We start from the raw sequence: 19862 nt of genomic DNA on the forward strand, positions 1-19862 counted from the left end.
AAATTATTTTTTTTCTGCTTACCTTCTTAATGTTATATCAACCTCTATCACTTGATCAATAAAAAGGCAGACACATAACAAGTGCACTGTTAAATCTATTAAAACTGATAAAAGTGTAAAAAGTTTAGAAAAAAAGTATAAACGTCACACATTACATTACTTATTTTATTATACTTAAAATGTTTAAATACTTCAAATTAAAAAATTACGCATTAACTTGGGCAGCTGTTGTCCCACGCTGTCTCTGTTTCACTGATGGTTGCTTCATTTTAAATATATACACTCATATTTGCTATAACTTTGCATGAGCACATCAAGTTCAGCTGGAGAAAGAAATGCTGATCTCTTTTTTTAAGATGTTGCCATGGTCACTCATAATATCTGCGCTCCATTGATAATGCCTTTTTATAGTCACGGTGCGCGCGCTTAACTCTGAGTTGGTCTACTCTAAGTTGATTGACCCAACTCAGATCAGCTGTTCTGAAACCGAAAACTCTGAGTTTTTAATCTCTCGGTAAATCAACTCAGAGTTCAAGTTTAAACTCCGAGTTGTTTGAACCTCCTTACTGAAACAGGCCCCAGGACACAGGGCCGAGTGTGGACACCACTGCTATACAGTAAGTATGTGCCTGCTACCAGCAATAAGAAGAGTATTAAAAGTTAAGTTAGAGTAAAAGTCTATTTCAGCATAATAATCCTCAGGCTTTGTTGTTGAACAATTGCTGCAGCAGATGCAGTGATATTTTGCATCACCTTAAAATAGTCCCCAGCTATGTTACTACTAGATAAAAGCACTGTGTAATGTCGCAAGCGCCTGCTGCATCCATTGTACAGCAGCAAAGTTCTATTTTCTTTTTACACAATAAAAATCAAGCTTAAAAATTGGGAAATCTACTATATATATATATATATATATATATATATATATATATATATATATATATATATATATATATATATATATATATATATATATATATATATATATACACACATATATATTTATATATATATATTATTATTAATATTATTTTTTTTATATTTGAGTGCTAATAGTCTAATCCAGGGATGTTCAAAATCAATCCTGGAGGGCCAGTGTCCTGGAGAGTTTGGCTCCAACCCTAATCAAACACACCTGTACCAGCTAATCAAGCTCATACTATATACTAGAAACTTCCTGGCAGGTGTGTGGAAGCAAGTTGGAGCTAAATTCAGCAGGATACTGGCCCTCCAGGACCAAGCTTGGACACCCCTGGTCTAATCCGATTCAATGATTTAGCCTAAGCTAATTTAAAAATGTTCCTGCCAGACCTTGAGATCGGTTTAATGGATTCAAAAATAGTAAAACTCAACTGTTTAAATCTACAGGAGTTGTAAGTTTTTTTTTTTTTTTAATTAGGGTTAGGTTTTGTATAATAATTTGACATTTACTGGAAGTGTTAATGTTACTGTTGGTGGACCATTAATATGTTAGCAAATATAAGTTTATTGGTAACACTTAACAATAATAGTACATAAATATTGATGTTACAATATGTAAACTAAACATTACTTTATCATGAACTAATGATGAGTTATGTATGTGCTAATAATGAACTAACTGTAACATGAGTCACATGAGTTCATAAACCTTAATTACTTGTTAGTACATGCATTAGTTTATGATTAATTTAACCATCATAAATGCAAACATGATGTAGTAGTGTATAATCATTACGTGACCTTACTTAGAGGCACACATCATCATTAATCCATTTTTAACTACTCATGAATTCCTGCATGTCTGTCTAGTGGGTTTACACTGAATAACAATAGAAAAATGTTCTGTTAACGTCATCATGAACAGTTAAAACATAGTAGTTCATGAGTAGTTATAGGTGAGTTAATGGTCACATGCCACTTTAAGTAAAGTCATAGTTATACATTAACAGCTCATGAGTTCATGTTGGTTAAATTTAACTTAAACCTAAATGTTAATTGATACATTAATAAACAATATGAACTAACAAGTAATTAAGGTTAGAGCATGCTTTAACTCATCATTAATTCATAATAAAGCAATGTTTAGTTTACATCTTAATACATCATAATTCATGTATTGTTATTTTAAAGTGTTACCAATTTCTTAATAATGAATGAATGCTAAACATTTTGATCAATAATAAGTAAGTATTTAATAATAAGTATTTTCAGGAATTTATTATTTAAAAATACATCCTATAACACTCCTCAAAACTCATGATACCCATTCACTAAAATACAACACATCTGTTCCAGGGAGAGAACTGGCCAAATTCATTCGTTCTGGATCTGGGTCCTACAGTGAAAGCCTGTCTCTGAACCCAGATGAGTTCTACATGTCGGATCTGCCCACAGACCTCAACTCAGAGATGCCACGGCACTCAGTCATGTCCACGGACAGTGGGATTGAGCGTGACCTGCAGGGACCTGATACTTCTGACATGGAATTTATTGGAGGAAGGAGCCTGAACAAAGCTGAACAAACCTGTGGGCGACTTTCAAGACGTGGAGGAATCAAGGTGAAGCCGTCGATCACTGACAGCATGGCTCTGATGCAGGACGTCCTGGAGGAGACGGGCTCCACTGGCAGCACTGGGACTCTGCAGAGGAGAGCGGGCAGCAGTGGGACCACCTTACATAAAGAAGAACGCGACTATACTGCTAAAATAGTGGTGATGGGGGATGATCGGGTACTTGGAAGATTAGCCAGGGCGTACTACTGGTTAAGGTAGGAGACAATATCTACTCTATGCAGTGTGCATTTGTGTGTGTGTGTGTGTGTGTGTTCGTTTGTGTGAAGTTGTATCTCATGACATTTTATACTGATCTAAACATAAAGGGGTAGTTCATTCAAAAGAGAAAATCCTTTACTCACCCTTCACTTGTTACAAACCTGTTTTGAGTTTCTTTCTTCTGTTAAACAATAACAGATATTCTATTGTATTCTATTCTAATCTAAGATATTCTAAAGAAAAAAACAATAACTATTTACTTTAATAGTATATGTTTGTTCTACTATGGAAGTCAGTGACTACAGGTTTTAAGCTTCCTTCAAATATCTTATTTTATGTTTAAATGGAGAAACAAATTCATAAATGTTTGGAACTAATGGAATAAATAATGGATATATATTATATTTTTTTTCAATAAACTACCCTTTTAATATTACGTTAACTTGAACTAAACTTGCAATCATCCAACCAATGAATGAATACATGAATATATGAATGAATGAATCAATGAATCAATGAATCAATCAATCAATCAATCAATCAATCAATCAATCAATCAATCAGCTAAATAATCAAAAAATAAAATATACAAATAGTCTGATATTATAATCGACATAGTCCTAACAATCTGAAGTTTCCTTTCTATATTATTGTTTTCAGTTTAAATTATTATTTTACTTGACAGATATATTAATAAAACATTAATGTTTTCTATATTAAATTAATTACTCATGTTAAATATTTCTCTTCAGTAAATTTAGTTTTTTTTAAACAACTATTTCATATTCATAATAATACCTCCAAAAAATAGTTTGCTTGTAATTCCAAATAATGGTCTTGAAACAGCAGCAACATTTAGGTACAACAGTCAAAAGTTTATTTTACTTGTATGGATGTTAAAGAGTAAATATATACTAAGTTTACTAAGTTTATTTCTACTTATTAAAAGTCGCAAAAACCCACCTTAAAAGCAGGGGCTAAGATGCATTCGCCATAGCCGGTCCTCCCCTTTGGAACGCGTTGTATGCCGCTAGAATTAAATATGGTTATTTCACTGCAAATTTTTAAAGTCTAAATTAAAGACTGATCTGTCTCTTCCTGGGGGGTTAATCTTGTTTAGTTTGTTAAACTCTGGTAGCATCTTTTAACTAGGCAGAATTATTTAAAGGGTCTATTACTTTCTTGTTTTAGGCATTGAAACCAAACTGTTTTTGTATAATCTATCTAATCTATCTTTTATGCTCTTTTTTACATAATGTGCCTATTGCTGGTTTGTTTATTATGTCCATATTGCTTTTTTGTATTTTCTCTGTTAAGCACTTTGTGTGGCCTTGTGGCAGTTGGAAATGTTCTATATACATTAATTGAACTTAAACTTCTGCTATGAAAGCTTGTTTTAATAGCCATCATTTTTAAAACCTGAATAAAGCTCACAATTTGAAGAGTTCATATACTCAATATCAACTTATAAACTCACTATTGAGAGTTAGTATCTTGCAATTCAGATTTTTCCCTTCAGAATTTGATTTTGTATTTCACAATTAGGACTTATTTCAAAATTGTTACTCAACAATAATCAGACCAAACAATAAACTAAAAGAACTGAGTGTTTTAATATTCCTAAAAGGTGCAAACTGAGTTAACAACCATTAAACTAAGAATGAACTATGAGAAATGAGACCATTACTGTGCCATGCAATTCTGACTTTATTTATATAAATCTCCTAATTCTGCCTCTGTCTTTGAACAGAGAACTGAAGATGGATTATGAAACGAAATAAATTAGAATGGTAAAAAAAAAATATGTCTGAGGTCTGAGATGTGAGTCCTGTTTCTTGTTGTTTGTTTATGTTAGCTAAATATTAAACAAAAAACTAACCTTTCAGATCTCAGACAGTACGCTGACTCTAAACAGGAAGTCACATTTTGGGGTCTCTAAAACATTTCCGTTGTGGTCTGTGCAATTTGCAGCATTTTAATGTTTTTACTGTACATGTGTTGTGAGAATTTGCATGCAGTTGTGTTGTCTATTTGATGAAGATTTTATTTTTCAATTTCTTAGTGTTTTTCTTTTTCTTTTTTCTTTTTTGCAGTATATGCATGTGTTTATACAACTTGAGTTGCATGTAAGCTCTCGCCGCCACAATAAATAACAGGCTTTTATACAGACCTTAAAAATCTGATTATTTTCAGTCTATTGAAAAAGCTTCTTAATTCTCTGTAATGAGGAAGCTCTCTGTGTGTTTCCTTTTTCTAAATCCTCTAGATCCTTAAATGCTTGCACAGCTTGGCATTTAAGCTTTTGTTAAGATTGACTATTTTCAAATCCAACATTTTGCCTATATTTTACAGGAAACGGGAAGCCAGGAGACGTTTTCTTACAATGAAAGTCAACCTACAGATGTACTACATCCCTGTTGCTCGCGATTCGTCTGCATCCTCCCCTGTGAGGGTAAAGATAACTACCTTATTCCCGATCTTTCTCAGCTTCTGGATAAATAGTATATCAACTTATAGTGTACCATACACAGTGCATCGCTACATTTCATATTTAGTGTACACATTTAATTCATTCTTGTTATTCATTCATTCATTCATTCATTCATTCATTCGTTCATTTTCTTGTCAGCTAAGTCCCTTTATTAATCCGGGGTCGCCACAGCTGAATAAACCGCCAACTTATCCAGCAAGTTTTCACGCAGCGGATGCCCTTCCAGCCGCAACCCATCTCTGGGAAACTTCCACACACACATTCACACACACACACTCATACACTACGGACAATTTAGCCTACCCAATTCACCTGTACCACATGTCTTTGGACTGTGGGGGAAACTGGAGCACCTGGAGAAAACCCACGCGAACGCAGGGAGAACATGCAAACTCCACACAGAAACACCAACTGAGCCGATGCTCAAACCAGCGACCCAGCAACCTTCTTGCTGTGAGGCGACAGCACTACCTACTGCGCCACTGCTTTGCCGTCATTCTCGTTATTTTTTTTTCATAATTCTACAATCGATACCTAATAATGACAAGAAGTTTAAGTTTTAGTAAATTTATTCAAATTAAAAATATAGTATTCCCACTTTTTTGCTGTGACACTCTTCGGGTCAAACGCATCCTGTTCATCCTTGACTATATCTAAATTCACCTTCTAGTGGATATATGTGGTGGTCGAGAGAGCTTAACATGCTGCAATTACAAAAAACCCCGGCAATTTAAGAAAAGATCTTCATCCGCTTGACAGTATGCATGCTGCAAATCCTCACAACGCATACATATAAAAAATACACTGCATTTTCTCACATTGCAAACAAATTAATAAAAGATGCTGCATTTTCTCACAACGCAAACAATTTACAAAAACGCACAGTATTTTCTCACAACACAAAAAGAACAAAACACAATGGAACACAAGTGCCGTGACTATTGCTCAGTGAAGTTGTAGGTGATCTTTGAAAGAGTTTTTTGTTTGTTTATTTTAATTTCCCATGTCTTTAGTATTTATTAGTCTTAATAACCATAACCTGAATAGGTTTGTGTCATGTCTTTCATGTTGCGCTTTTGTAAAAATGTTTGCGTTGTTAGTAAATGCAGCACGTTTTTTTGTGATGTGTGAAAATGCAGCTCGTTTTTAGAAATGTGTTAGCATTGTAAGGATTTGCAGCACGTTTGCTGTCAAACTGATGAAGATCTTTTCTCAATTTGCTTGCTTTGTTGTTATTACATGTGTTTTCTTAAATCGCATCATGTTAAGCTCTCTCAGCCTCTGTACTATATCTCATTCACAATTCCCTACATTAGTTTACTAATGCAAGCTTTCACATTGTATTTTAGGTATTATCTTGATCAGGGGTGTCCAAATTTGATGTCAAAATTGATTTGAGCTCCAACTTGCATCAACAGACCTGCAGGGATGTTTCTAGAAAGCCTAGTAAGAGCTTGATTAGCTAGCCCAGGTGTGTCTGATTGGGGTTGGAACTAAACTTTGCAGGACACCGACCCTCCAGGACTGAGTTTGGACACCCCTGCTCTAGATGTTGAGTGTATGTTGGATATACACTTGTTCTGAGGTGGATTGTGGGATAGATTGAGTGCACATCAGAATGTCAACTACAAATGGTTGCCTCCTCCACAATGGAATGAACCACCAACTTCTCTGGCATCTGTTTTACCCGTACACTCTCTCATTCGGACACACACTCATACACTAGGGCTAAGTTAATCATCTGTACTCTGGACAGTGTGGGAAACTGGAACACCTGGAGGAAACTCACGCGAACACAGGGTAAACATAGGAAATGGCATAGCCAAGACTCGAACCAGCAATCTTCTTGTTTGAGCTTTTTGTGCTTACTACTGAGCCACCCATAATTTTGGATACAGCTCTTGAAATGTTTCTTCAACTTGACCGTTGTTCACATGTGGTAAATCCACTTGGTTAGAGAAGTTGGTAAAGACACACATCTGCCTACTGTAAATAAGGTCCAACAGATAACATGCATGACAGAGCTTATAAGTCCAATTGTCTAGACCTCCGAGACAAAATTGCATCAAGACACAGATCTGAGCAAAAGTACAGAAACATTTCTGCAGCATTTTAGATCCCAATGAACACAGTGGCCTCCATTATCCGTAAATATCATAAGTTTGGACCAGCATGGGGACACCTGGCCAAATTGAGTGATCGGGAGAGAAATAAAAATCTTGATGGTCACACTGACAGAGCTCAGAGAAGAACCTTCCACAATTCTTCAATAAAGTATTAAGATTTTAAACAGACTTATTTCACGTTGTCAGTATGAGGTATTATTTGTAGAATGACAGCATGGTGGCTAAGTGGTTAGCATGATTGCCTCACAGTAAGATGGTTTGAGTTCTGGTTGGACCAGGAGGCCTTTCTGTGTGGAGCTTTGATGTTCTCCCTTTGTCATGGGTTTCCAGGGGTGCTCCAATTTTTTCCACAGTCCAATAACTTAAGATCTAGGTTAATTGGATAATATAAAATGACTGTAGTGTGTGAAGAGGGTGTGAAGAGGGTGTGTGTGCTTCCCAGCACCGAGGGTTGAACTGGTTTTTGATAGGAAGGAAATCGTTCGGGGTTACAGAAGTAACCCTTCATTCCCCGAGGAGGGGAACGGAAGTGCTATTAAGTGGATTTGATCTTTGTGAAAATCCACGAAATGGGAGGATTCGGATCAGAAGCCGCTTGTCCGAAAGAGTATTAAACGGGCCAATGAATGCAATGAATCGGCAGCGTAAGCTTGAACAGGTGTTCTTCATAGCCAATTATCCCAGCATTTAAGTACACCTGGAGCGAGCAAACGCCATCCTTTTAAGCTGAAGAGACTTTCAAACAGCTAAGGGACAGTCATTATGGCGACGGAGTATAGTACTTCCGTTCCTCTCCTCTGGGAACAAAGGGTTACTTCTGTAACCTCGAACGTTTCCCTTCGTTTGGGGAACTTCAGTGCTATTAAGTGGATTTGATCTTTGTGAAAATCCACGAAATGGGAGAACTATGGAAAGCGCCATAATCACTGCACCTTACCAACGCCCCCGATGAGGGGTTTGTCAAGCAAGCGTGATGCACCCACATCATGGGAGGCGCGGTCCTCCAACGTGTCCCTGGCCCTAATTTATCCTACTTCAACAGAAGTTTTACGGATTTAGATATATTTTTTGGGAAGTCGTGAGCATCTAGATAATTCTAGGAAAATACGACAGTACGTTGGGAAGCGTGCAATCCCGATAGGGAGGACGCTGCGGAGGCCATCCGTTACCCAAGGAGGGATAGATGGCAGAATTTACATATGGACTAGCCCTAAAAAGGGGGAGTACGCATAGCAAAGAGTGGTTAGCGGAGAGGGAAGACACGGGTCCGCCCAAGGGGTGGGGTGGGGGGGGGGGGGGTGGAGGGGGAATGTGGGACTGAACCGTGGCGGAATGAGCATATGGGATCGCCTAGTGGGGATCACACATAGCAGGCACCTATACCCAAAACGCGGGCTGACCAGCGGGCAGACCTACAACGTAGTGGGCCAGCAAGTGACTTCTCCGCTGAGTCAGTGCTGGGGGCCACGGAGGAATCTGCAGGGCTCACCTGACGGGGAACTTTACTGACAGATAAAAAGGCGCACGTCACTCCGTGTTAGGGAGAATGGCGAAGCAAGCGTGTTTCAACACCCTACCGAATTGTTTCCTCAATCACCAAGGGTTACCTAATACCCTTGAGGAAACCGGCTCCACTCGCAGATTGTAAAACCTTGCAAATGTGTTGGGTGTCACCCAGCCCGCAGCTCTACAGATGTCTGTTAGAGAGGTGCCGCGTGCGCGCGCTCGAGATGATGCTAAGCTCCGAGTGGAGTGCGCACGCGCTCTCGGGGGACGCGGCTCACCTCGGCTCTGATAGTGAAGAAGGCATCCACAAACTAGTGGGAACTTATTTCGATATGGCACTTCCCAGCTGCCGACCGCCATAACAGACGAAGAGCTGCTCAGATGATCTAAACTCTGAGTGCGGTCCGGATAATACGCAAAACGCGAACTGGACAAATAAAGAAGGGCTGGGTCTGCCTCCTCCGAGGGCAGCGCTTGCAGGCTCACTACCTAGTATTAAAACGGAGTGGTAGGAACCTTGGGCATATATCGCAGGACGTGAGAGTAAGCCAGCCCAATTACAGGCACTAGTCACCGACCGAAAAATGCCTCCGGGTCCCCGACCCTCTAATTGATATCAACGCGACCAGCAGAGCTGTCTTGAGGGACAGAAAGATACTGAGTCGAGGATCGAAAGGATCTGACGGGGCTTGTGTAGCGAGTGCGAGATCCTAAGAGGGCATGAGAGGGGGCGGGGTGGATTAATTCGCTTAGCGCCCCTGAGGAACCGGATGATGAGATTATGCGTTCCCACGGTGCTGCCAGCCACCACGTCATGAGAGCGGAGATGGCAGCCACGTAACCTTGAGTGTGGAGGGCGACAGCCTGCTCTCCAGCTTCTCTCGGCGTAAAGAAAGCACAACGCTGATCTGGCAAATTACGGGGGTCTTCTCTGCGAGAGACACACCATTCAGTGAATAGACTCCACTTCAGGGCATAGGCGCGCTCGGGGAGGGGGCTCTAGCCCGAGTGACGGTATTAGCCACCGCAATCGGAGGTTACCTAAGTCTTCCTCGCGCTTTAAAGATCGGCGAGGGTGCCAGATGGTGCCCTGTCCCTGAGAGAGTAGGTGCTCTCTCGAAGGGACTGCCAGGGGAGGGCTATCGCGAGGGAGAGCTCTGACATCCAGGTCCGGTTGAGCCAGAGGGGCGCAACCAGCAACCTGTTCCTCGTCCTCCCTGACCTTACACAGTAACTGCGCGAGCATGCTCACTGGGGGAAACGCGTATTTGCGCATGCCCCAAGGCCAGCTGTAAGCCAGTGCATCCGTGCCGAGAGCACTCGGTCAGGGAAAGAACAACTGGCAATGAGCGATCTCGGGGGAAGCAACAGATCGATCTGGGCTTCCCCGAATCCCGCCCATATTAGCTGAACAGACTCGGGGTGGAGTCTCCATTCTCCAGGACGTAAGGCTGCCGTGAGAGCGCATCGGCTGCACGGTTGAGCTTGCCTGAATATGAATGGCGTGCAGCGATTTCAGCCGCGGATGACTCCAGAGGAGCAGACATGCGGCGACAGCGCATACCCCCCATACGGCTGATATACGCCACCGCCGCCGTACTGTCCGTCCTGACCAGCACGTGTTGCCGCTCCAGCACCGGAAAAAAACGGTGGAGAGCGAGGAACACTGCCAACAGCTCCAGGCGATATGCCAATGCAACTGGGTACCTTCCACAGGTCCGCAGCCGCATGCCCGCAACGCACAGCCCCCCAGCCCGTGTTGGAAGTGTCTGTTGAAACGACAACAAGACTGGACGCCTGTCCTAGAGACAGTACAGCATCAGCTGAGCGCGCTCTCCGGAGAGGCGCGCTGCCATGGTGACCGAGTCCAGCTCCAGCCCGAGAGAAGAGATCCTCTGCACGGGGGCGAGTTTGCTCCTTTCTCGGTTGACCTGAAACCCCAACAGGTGGAAGTGCCGGAGCACTTTGTCTCTGTGCATAATCAATTGCTCCGAGAGAGGGCAAAAATCAGCCAGTCATCAAGAAAATTGAGTATGAAGATGTCCGCGAGCCGAAGGGGCTCTAAGGCACCCTCCGCTAACTTGGTGAGGACCCGCGGAGACAGAAAGAGCCCGAAGGGGAGGACTTTGTATTGCCAAGCTCGACCTTCAAACACAAACCGCAGAAACTGACGGTGGCGAGGAAGAGTGGAGACATGGAAATACGCGTCCATCAGGTCTAATGCTGCAGACCAACCCAGAGGACGAACGCACCAGAGGATGCGCTTCTGCATGAGCATTCTGAACGGCAGCTTGTGCAGACAGCGGTTCAAAATGCGCAGATCTAGGATTGGCCGTGACCCACCGCTCATTTTGGGCACGATGAAGTGTGGGCTGTAAAACCCGCTCTCCATCTCGCCTGGAGGGAGCGCCTCGATTGCATCCTTCGCCAGGAGGACAGCAATCTCCTCTCGCAAGACAGGGGCGGACAGGGGGCTGACCCTGGTGAATACACACTCGTGACTTGGGGGGGCCGTTTCACAAACTGAATCGCATAGCCGAGTCTGATTGTGCGTATGAGCCACCGCGAAGAGCTGGCCCGCGCTAACCAGGTAGGCAGAGCTCTCGCTAATGGACTCATCGCTACAATCGCTGACGTACCAGCAGTGGGGCAGCGCGGAGTGGGTGTGCCGATCCGGGAAGCGCACGGGTCCCACGGAAAAGCTGGAGGTGAGATATTTGCTCTCACTCCGCACCCGAGCTCCGGAGGGGAGGCTCAAGGAGTGGGAGAAAGGAGACCGTCCTCCCAGCGCTCGTGAGCCACTGGCGAAACGCACCAAATCTGCAAGCTAGAAGGCATAGCGTCCCAGACTGGCAGATTTTGGGCTGTCACATCCGAGGAAGTGGAAAAGTGCTCTTTCATGATGTTTTCATGGCAGTAAAAAAGTGCCGTTGGAAATGGGGCCCCGCCCTCCAGCGGGGAAAGAGCAAGTTCCCTCTTCTCCAGATGGCCTGTCCCAGGGACGCTTCGCGGTCCGTTGCCGGACTTAGCGGCGTTCTGGGCAGGGGGGCTGCCTGCTTCCGAGGTGCCCGACGCGCTCGCTTCGCCAGAGGCGTGTGCGGGGGCCGGAGCAGCTCTCGTAGAAGGGCGCCTTTGGCGAGGAGCAGGTATGAATGGCACGGCGGGCGGAGCGGGCTACAAAGCGCCGATAAGACATCACCCACCAACTGCTCTCTCACCGCCTTGAATTCCTGGGTGAATTCACAGACAGTGTCGCCGAACATGGCTTGGGATATGGGGAAGTCAAGAAAGCGGACTTTGTCGACTTCGCGCATATCAGCCAGGGGTGGCGCTCCTGGATCACTAATGTGGACATCATCCTCCCCAACGCACACGCAGCGCACACGCAGCGGACTCAGTAGTCCGAAGAGCTAAGTCGGCGGCGGTGCGAAGCTCGTAAGCCTGGGTTGGACCCACCCTCGTGCAGCTCGGCCAGCGCCTGCGCTTGGTAGCGCTGGTAGGTGGCTATCGCATGCAAGGCGGAAGCAGCCTGGCCCGCAGCTATGTAAGCTCTAGCTCTGAGGGAGGCAGATAACTTACAGGCTTTGGATGGGAGACGAGACGGACCCTGCCAAGAAGAGGCGCCGCGCGGATTGACCGCCATCGCGCACTCAACTTGAGGAATCGCCACATACCCCCTGGCTGTTCCACCATCAAGAGTGGTGAGGGTGGAGGGACAAGCAGCACGAGCAGAAAAAAAGTGCTTTTCAAGACTGCGTGAGCCTACTGTGCACCTCCGGGAAGAAGGGAACTAGTCGGTAGTCGGAAGCAGCCCGGGAAAGCACGGCTAACATGTCCGTTTCAGGATCCGTAGTGACAGCGCTCACCAGCCCGAAGGGGGCGAGCGGGTCTGGATCATCATCGGACAATGAAAGCCCACCCTCCGATGCCACGGTGGACGTCTGGTCTCCGGTGTCATCGGGCGTAAGGGCTACCATCTGTTAGACGGATCGCTTCCCCCGCCCGAAGCTTGGATGGAGCGCTTAGAGGAGCGGGAGGTCCGCGGGCCCTTGGGCGACGGATTATCTCTCGCTGAAACCCTCAGATCTGCCCGAGTGCCCGCTGCAGAGCAGGAGACAACTGGGGTGGTTCGCCCTTTTGCAAAGGCTATCCGCGATCTTGCGCAACAGTCATGGCATCGCAATGACGACATGAACTGCCCGCGAGCAGCGCATTAACATGCTGGACCCCCCAGGCATGTAACTCAGTGCCCGTGCCCATCATCCGAGGACAGGAAACCACCGCATCCAGAAACGCACAGTCGGAGCGCCGTCCTGAAAAGGATGTGCTGCACGACTGTGTTGCTCTTTCTGTGAAGTTTGCAACTTTATACGCACCGCTCTGGAGGACTGGACCCAAAGAACGCCAGGCAAGGGAGAAACCCAGCTCGACCGTCTGCCGCTGCATGTACACACTCTGGACCGGGAGAATACTCTCGTTCGCTCAGAATCGCTGGTCACAGCAGGAGGAAAACCCTCATCGACTCGATCAGAAAGTCTCTGAAGCGAAAATGATGGCGTTTGCTCGCTCCAGGTGTGCTTATATGCTGGGATAATTGGCTATGAAGCACACCAGTGCAAGCTTACGCTGCCAATTCATTGCATTCATTGGCCCCTTCAATATTCTTTCAGACAAGCGGCTTCTGATCCGAATCCTCCCATTTCGTGGATTTTCACAAAGATCAAATCCACTTAATAGCACTGAAGTTCCCCAACAGAAGGGGAACTGATGTTAAAACATAAACCAGAGTAATTGGTGATTCATTCTGCTGTGGTGACCCTTAATTAAGCAGGGAATAAGCTGAAGGAAAGAGTGAGTATTTGTAGAATTTTAATGGAAAATAATAAATCAGATTTATTTTGGAATACGTCTGTAACAAATTATGGAAAAGTAAAGTGCTGTGAATTTTTTTCAAATACATTGTGTATATATTTTTATAGATGTGTAATGTGTTTTAGGAGAATTTGCCTTCTAAAAGCATCAACATCTGTGCTCTGGGCTCATATCTTGGAATGGTGGATCCATGGTACGAATGCAATGTGTGTAGTCTTGGACAGATGATTCCTGATTTTGCAAGAACGGTATGTCATAATTCAGCATAATAACTATTCTTGGGTAAAACATACAGAGATCTATTCTTAGTTAAAGATGTCAGTCAGTGGGGAATGAGGAAGTCTTAAAGTTTCTTTTTCAGGTATTTTTTTATCTTCATTTCCTTGTATAAATGCAAAGCTAGCAACCATTCATTGTGAAGAACTTCCTCCTCTTATTATTTTATCTAGCAGTCTTTTTTTGTACTAATGTGTTAAGCTGTTTGTTGCTTGTGAATATTTAAACGCAAACCTATTTACATAACTATGGTACCAATATACAGTTAAAGTCAGAATTATTGGCCCCCCTGAATTATTAGCCCCCCTGTTTATTTTTCCCCAATTTCTGTTTAACGGAGAGAAGATTTTTTCAGCACATTTCTAAACATAATAGTTTTAATAACTCATTTCTAATAACTGATTCATTTTATCTTTGCCATGATGACAGTAAATAATAGTTGACTAGATATTTTTCAAGACACTTTTCTACAGCTTAAAGTGACATTTAAAGGCTTAACTAGGTTAATTAGGTTAACTAGGCAGTTTAGGGTAACTAGGCAAGTTATTCTATAACGATGATTTGTTTTGTTGCCTATTGAAAAAAAATATCCTAAAGGGGCTGATAATTTTGATATGAAATGTTTTTTTAAACTGCTTTTATTCTAGCCAAAATAAAACAAATAAGATTTTCTCCTGAAGAAAAAATATTATCAGACATACTGTGAAAATGCCCTTGCTCTGTTAAGCCTCCTTTGGTGAGGTTTTTTTGGTTTAAAAAATAAAAAAAATATTAATAATAAAAAGGGGCTAATAATTCTGACTTCAACTGTACGTGCCATTAAGTATAGTTTAATAAACAATACTTTTAATTTAGTAGTCTGCTCATTACCTAAACAATATATTTTATGTTCTTAAAAAGTACATTTCAGTGTAATATATGTGGCCATTTGTTTATATCTCAACTCAAATTAAATGATAAGGGTATTATGGTTACTATATATTGAATAAGGACTTTTAAAGTAATACATCTTAATATCTGATTACATCATTACCTGATTTTGTTCTAAAATAAGGCTAAACTGAGAAAAGTTTATGATAAACTGAAACACTGTGACGCATTTAAATTTTTTTATAGTTACATATTCATAATGATGAAGTTGGAACTTGGTACATTTATTTTAATTTAAATGTGGTACTGATTAAAAGTAACTGGTAATAACTGAATTTACCAAAAAAATACTTTCAGCAAAAATTATTAAAATATAATGTATTAAATATGTTTGTGTTAAACATAAAACTATATTGTCTTATATTTCATTAAAGTCTATTATCTGTGTGTTTCTTTCTTTATTTCTTTCTTTCTTTCTTTCTTTCTTTCTTTCTTTCTTTCTTTCTTTCTTTCTTTCTTTTACAAGAATATATAGACATTGCTCCCTATTAATGATGTTAAAACTTTAGATTATAACTTTAAATGCTTTTTTTACAAACTGTAAATGCTAAAACCTCTTCCTTTTTTTTCAACCTTCCAGTCAAGCATTGGTAAACCGCAAGAGCCTGACCTTTTCTTAGCTGACATCATCTCGTACTATGTGCGTATGGGACAGCAGCCAGTGTACTTCAACATTTACTACATCAAGGTGAGAATCAATGACCTGTTGTAGTGTTTTACGTAGTAAGCCTTTCATCATGAAATGAGAATCAGACGTTATTTAGTAATCCACATTTGTCTTCAATGATTGTCTGAGTCTGAGACTGGCAATGCATTTGTCACTTAAAATAAAATAGCTGTGTGATAAAATGAGCCACTGTTTTGTTCACAAGTAAAAATAACAACAGTTGAATGGACTACACAACACCTTAGCTTAACAGTCTCGTTTTCTGCTCTGTTTGTGCAGATTTACTTTTCCCACAGAGAAGCTGTTGAAGAAGTTTTTGTTACAGGTCTGGAAGTGGATTTCCCAGAGTTTAAAACAAATAAAGGTATGTGAGAAACCTTTTTGAAAGAGGTCATGAATTGAGAAATCTTGTTTCCTTGATCTTGAATTTCAGAGGTACTTAAAACATCACACAAATAGCACACAAACTTTACATGTACAAATTTATGGTTTATTTTGCTAGCACACATAATTAATCAGTGAAAGTTTATCTACTGAAAAAAAAATGTTTTGTTAATCTTTAATCACAATCTGAGAAGTCTTTCTCTCAAGATGTAATTTTGATGGCTTCAGCTACTGTTTTCTTAACCACGCCCCTCTTACTGTTAGTTTGCTATGAGGGATTGATGTACAAAAAGAAAGCTCCACCTCTTATTCATCACAAGTATTTAAACAAATTGGAGTAATAGTCTCAGGAACTTTTGGTTTATGCTGAATTTAAAGTCACAGTGTTCACAGCGTGTGTGAGCCATAATGGTAAAAATTCAAAAGCTTAATTTATTTATGAAATAATGTTTATACAAATGCTATTCAGTCAAAAGCAGTGATTGAAGTTTAATTTGCAGTTTAATTAATTTATAGATTATATTTTAAACATTTTCTGATCTAATTTAAATGTGATTTATTTCGCAACTGTTGACTTAACCTGTATTTATGTGAAGTTTGTGTGCTTTTGATTTAATTTTGTGTTGAACTGACACTTTGCATTCAAAGTGCAATGTTAAAAGTGAGAACTTGACATGCACCATATGTGTCCACCTACAAAGTAATATATCCATATGATAAATATGATGAAGTGAAACAGAGGTTCTATTTTTTAGATTATCTCTGCACTGTGAAATAATATCTGATACATTCTGTTTTCATATTTTGTGATTCTCAAGTGTTTTCTTTTTATTTATTTCTCTGCTCGGTCAGCTTTTGATATTGAAAATTCAATTCTACAGTTTAACAAAGTGGCTTTTACTGAAATTGTAATAGTTTAAAATAAAAAATGAATAAGAAATAATACATAGAAAATAAGTGTGTAAAATAGCAGAAAATGTACTAGCAGTTTATCATAACGTTTTTGTACCAAAACATACAATACCAACCCAGACAATAAATCACATTAAACTATTAAAAATTTTTTGCAGACTTTTCAAGGCTAAAAGTTGTTGGAAGAAAGATTAAGATATTTGGTTACATAATGTCATTCAAACGCATAAACAAATGAGGGGGAAATAAAAACATGAATCACGAAATACAGAAAACTGCTAATTTATGGATATTTGTTTACAGAATGGCATACGATGACTCCGCCTTCCTCTAGGAAGTTGGCGGGGAGTATGTAAAGACACATGCACACTAAGGCACAATCCCAATTCTATTTTTTTACCCTTCCTCTTCCCCTTGGTCCTTGAAAAAGTGTGTGAAGAGGAAGTGCTTAAAATTTTACCCCTAAGAAATGGGACAAAACTACAACACCTGCACATGTCATCATATGTCATCGCAATCGCATGCTACACATGAGATTGACGATCGCGAATGCTGTAGTGATTCAAGTTGCATTATTTTTTTGGTATTTATCTTCAGGAAATCACTGAAGTCAACAATTTCATGTTATCATAATGATTTAATGTGGCAATAAGATCATAACTGTACTGTGCATTTACACCGTGGCCATATTCATCTATGTAAACCAAAATCACAAGAAAACAACATTAGTACTGTACGTTAATGTTATTCCAGACACTGTAAAACCTTATTTCCAGCCACTAGACTCTTTTGACAGGGTTTTCTAGTGTCAAGTCATCAAGTGACAGATGTGAAAGTATGTTGTGGGATTGCTATACAGTTGTTATTATTATTGATTATAGATAGCGAAACTTAGCAGGGTTTTTTATCGTTTTTTTTTTTTTTTTTAACCTTGACGGTAAAACACGAACACCATTATGAATGTATTAAAACGGATGCTTGTTTGTTGAAAAAATTCATAATAATGACAATTCTGGGAAATGTTCTAACCCTTTGGTCCTGAAAAATCTCAGTTTTAAAAGCTATGTAGCCCTACCCCTTAGTCTGATGCCTTCAAGCTAAAGAGAATTGGGGAAGTGGATGGACTAAGGGGTAGATTTGGGATTAGACCTAAAACAGCATGCATTTTTTATTTTGTTTTGTTTTTTTAAGCTGTTCATGACAACTTTGTCTTTTTAACCATGTTTAGCAATATGTTCAGTCATCGCCATCCAAACTTTAGACTGGTAGTTTTTTTTTTTTTTTTGTTAATATTCACAGCCCACATTCTTCCTTCAGACACCTCCAAGCAGAAGAAGATGCCACCTGAACTGTGTGGGGCCCTGATCTCCTTTAGCTACTTAAAAGTAAGTGTCACATATACTTTCTATGTATATTTATGAACATCAAAATATTAAATTAAATGAAATATTAAATAGAATTAGATTTAAATATTTAATTAAATATTTAATAGAAATTAAGGTCAAAAGTGATATCCAGGGGAGATATTTGCTAAAAAAAAAAAAAAAAAAAAAAAAAAAAAAAAAAAGTTTTGTTGACCATAAAAAATGAGAAACATGATGTATTGAGAAAAAAACAGCAACATGAAGCTAGGTTAAAACTTGCATTAAAAAATAAGAACAATGTACTTATGTTCATATTGTATTGCACAACACTCAATGTGCTATTGAGGTTGGATGTGGTTAAGATTAGAGATTTTGTGGTATGGGTAGGTTTAATGGTGGTTAAAAGTGTAAGGGATGGGATAACAATATAATTATAAATGCAATTACAGATGTGATTATTATCATGCAGATCATTTTAAGTACAATGTTAAAACATGCATGTACATAAGTGCATTGTACCAAATTATTAATATAAATGTATGTACATAGTAAGGCTACTTAAAATTAAGTGTGACAATGATTTTTAACTAAAGGAAAAAATAAATGAAAAGTTCTACATTGACTACAATAAAGTTAATTATTAATATTTAAATTCCTCTCTCTCTCTCTCTCTCTCTCTCTCTCTCTCTCTCTCTCTCTCTCTCTCTCTCTCTCTATATATATATATATATATATATATATATATATATATATATATATATATATATATATATATATATATATATATATATATTATTGTTAATATTATTACAATAATTAGATTAATATGTTATAATAAAGGGTGAAAATAATATTGATTTTACTTGACATTACTTCTGGTCAGTACTGTATTGTGACTGTTGCTTTTTCCAGTGATTCACATTCTAGATTTGTTCTAGAGCCAAAAATGAAGTGACCAGTAAATCTTTGTTGACCCCGTTTGACCATTCACATTCCTTTAAGGTGTCGCTAAGCAACAGAGAGGTTGAGAAAGGGTTCTCACTCAGAACCACTGGTGCCCAGATTTCAGCAATACCACAAAACAAAACTGAAGGTAAACTGAAATACTTTTTGACTAAAACTATATTACTTACATGTAAACATATTACTTGTATATAAACATTCACCTCGACAAATTAAAACCAATGACAACTTTTTTTTTTTTTTTTTTTTATCACATTTTGTAGATCTTAACTGTCTTGCAGTCACTTTCAATGACACAAAGCCAAAGAGTAACACGGTAAGTCTGGCCGGCTCTTTTAAATTGAGAAAACTGCATGCTTTGAATTGTTTTATTTTCTCCATCGAAAGAACCAGTCTACAATTAAATTCATGTTAATTTATGATGCTTGTTTGTCTGCAGCTAAGAAAATGTAAATTAAGCTATAAAAGCTCTGTTGGTTTGCTATTTATTTGTATTTGCATTTATTTTCAGGAGTTAAAGATTAGGACATGCAGTTTCAAACTGAAAACGCCAGAAAAAACAACTTTCAGTGTGTGTTTGGACAAAGACTTTCGAAGAAAATTTATGGATGTTGAAAG

The 19862-nt window shown here is 39.9% G+C and overlaps 1 protein-coding gene across 4 annotated transcripts in view; it reads left to right on the top strand.

The window, feature by feature from the left end:
* The window catches only part of pik3r6 (phosphoinositide-3-kinase regulatory subunit 6), a 40836-nt gene that overhangs the window by 18114 nt on the left and 2860 nt on the right, over positions 1-19862 (top strand). For 2 of the 4 annotated variants that reach the window (XM_001345895.9, XM_009302373.4), the window contains exons 11-19: positions 2278-2749; positions 5106-5205; positions 13874-13996; positions 15535-15642; positions 15901-15985; positions 18235-18302; positions 19284-19374; positions 19508-19560; positions 19756-19862. In XM_001345895.9, coding sequence (XP_001345931.4) covers positions 2278-2749; positions 5106-5205; positions 13874-13996; positions 15535-15642; positions 15901-15985; positions 18235-18302; positions 19284-19374; positions 19508-19560; positions 19756-19862 — 1207 coding nt within the window. The remainder of the gene's footprint in view (positions 1-2277; positions 2750-5105; positions 5206-13873; positions 13997-15534; positions 15643-15900; positions 15986-18234; positions 18303-19283; positions 19375-19507; positions 19561-19755) is intronic. The other 2 variants (XM_009302374.4, XM_073954083.1) reach the window with 1 other exon arrangement.

The sequence above is a fragment of the Danio rerio genome, chromosome 6 (genome assembly GCF_049306965.1).
Source record: "Danio rerio strain Tuebingen ecotype United States chromosome 6, GRCz12tu, whole genome shotgun sequence".
NCBI lineage: Eukaryota > Metazoa > Chordata > Actinopteri > Cypriniformes > Danionidae > Danio > Danio rerio.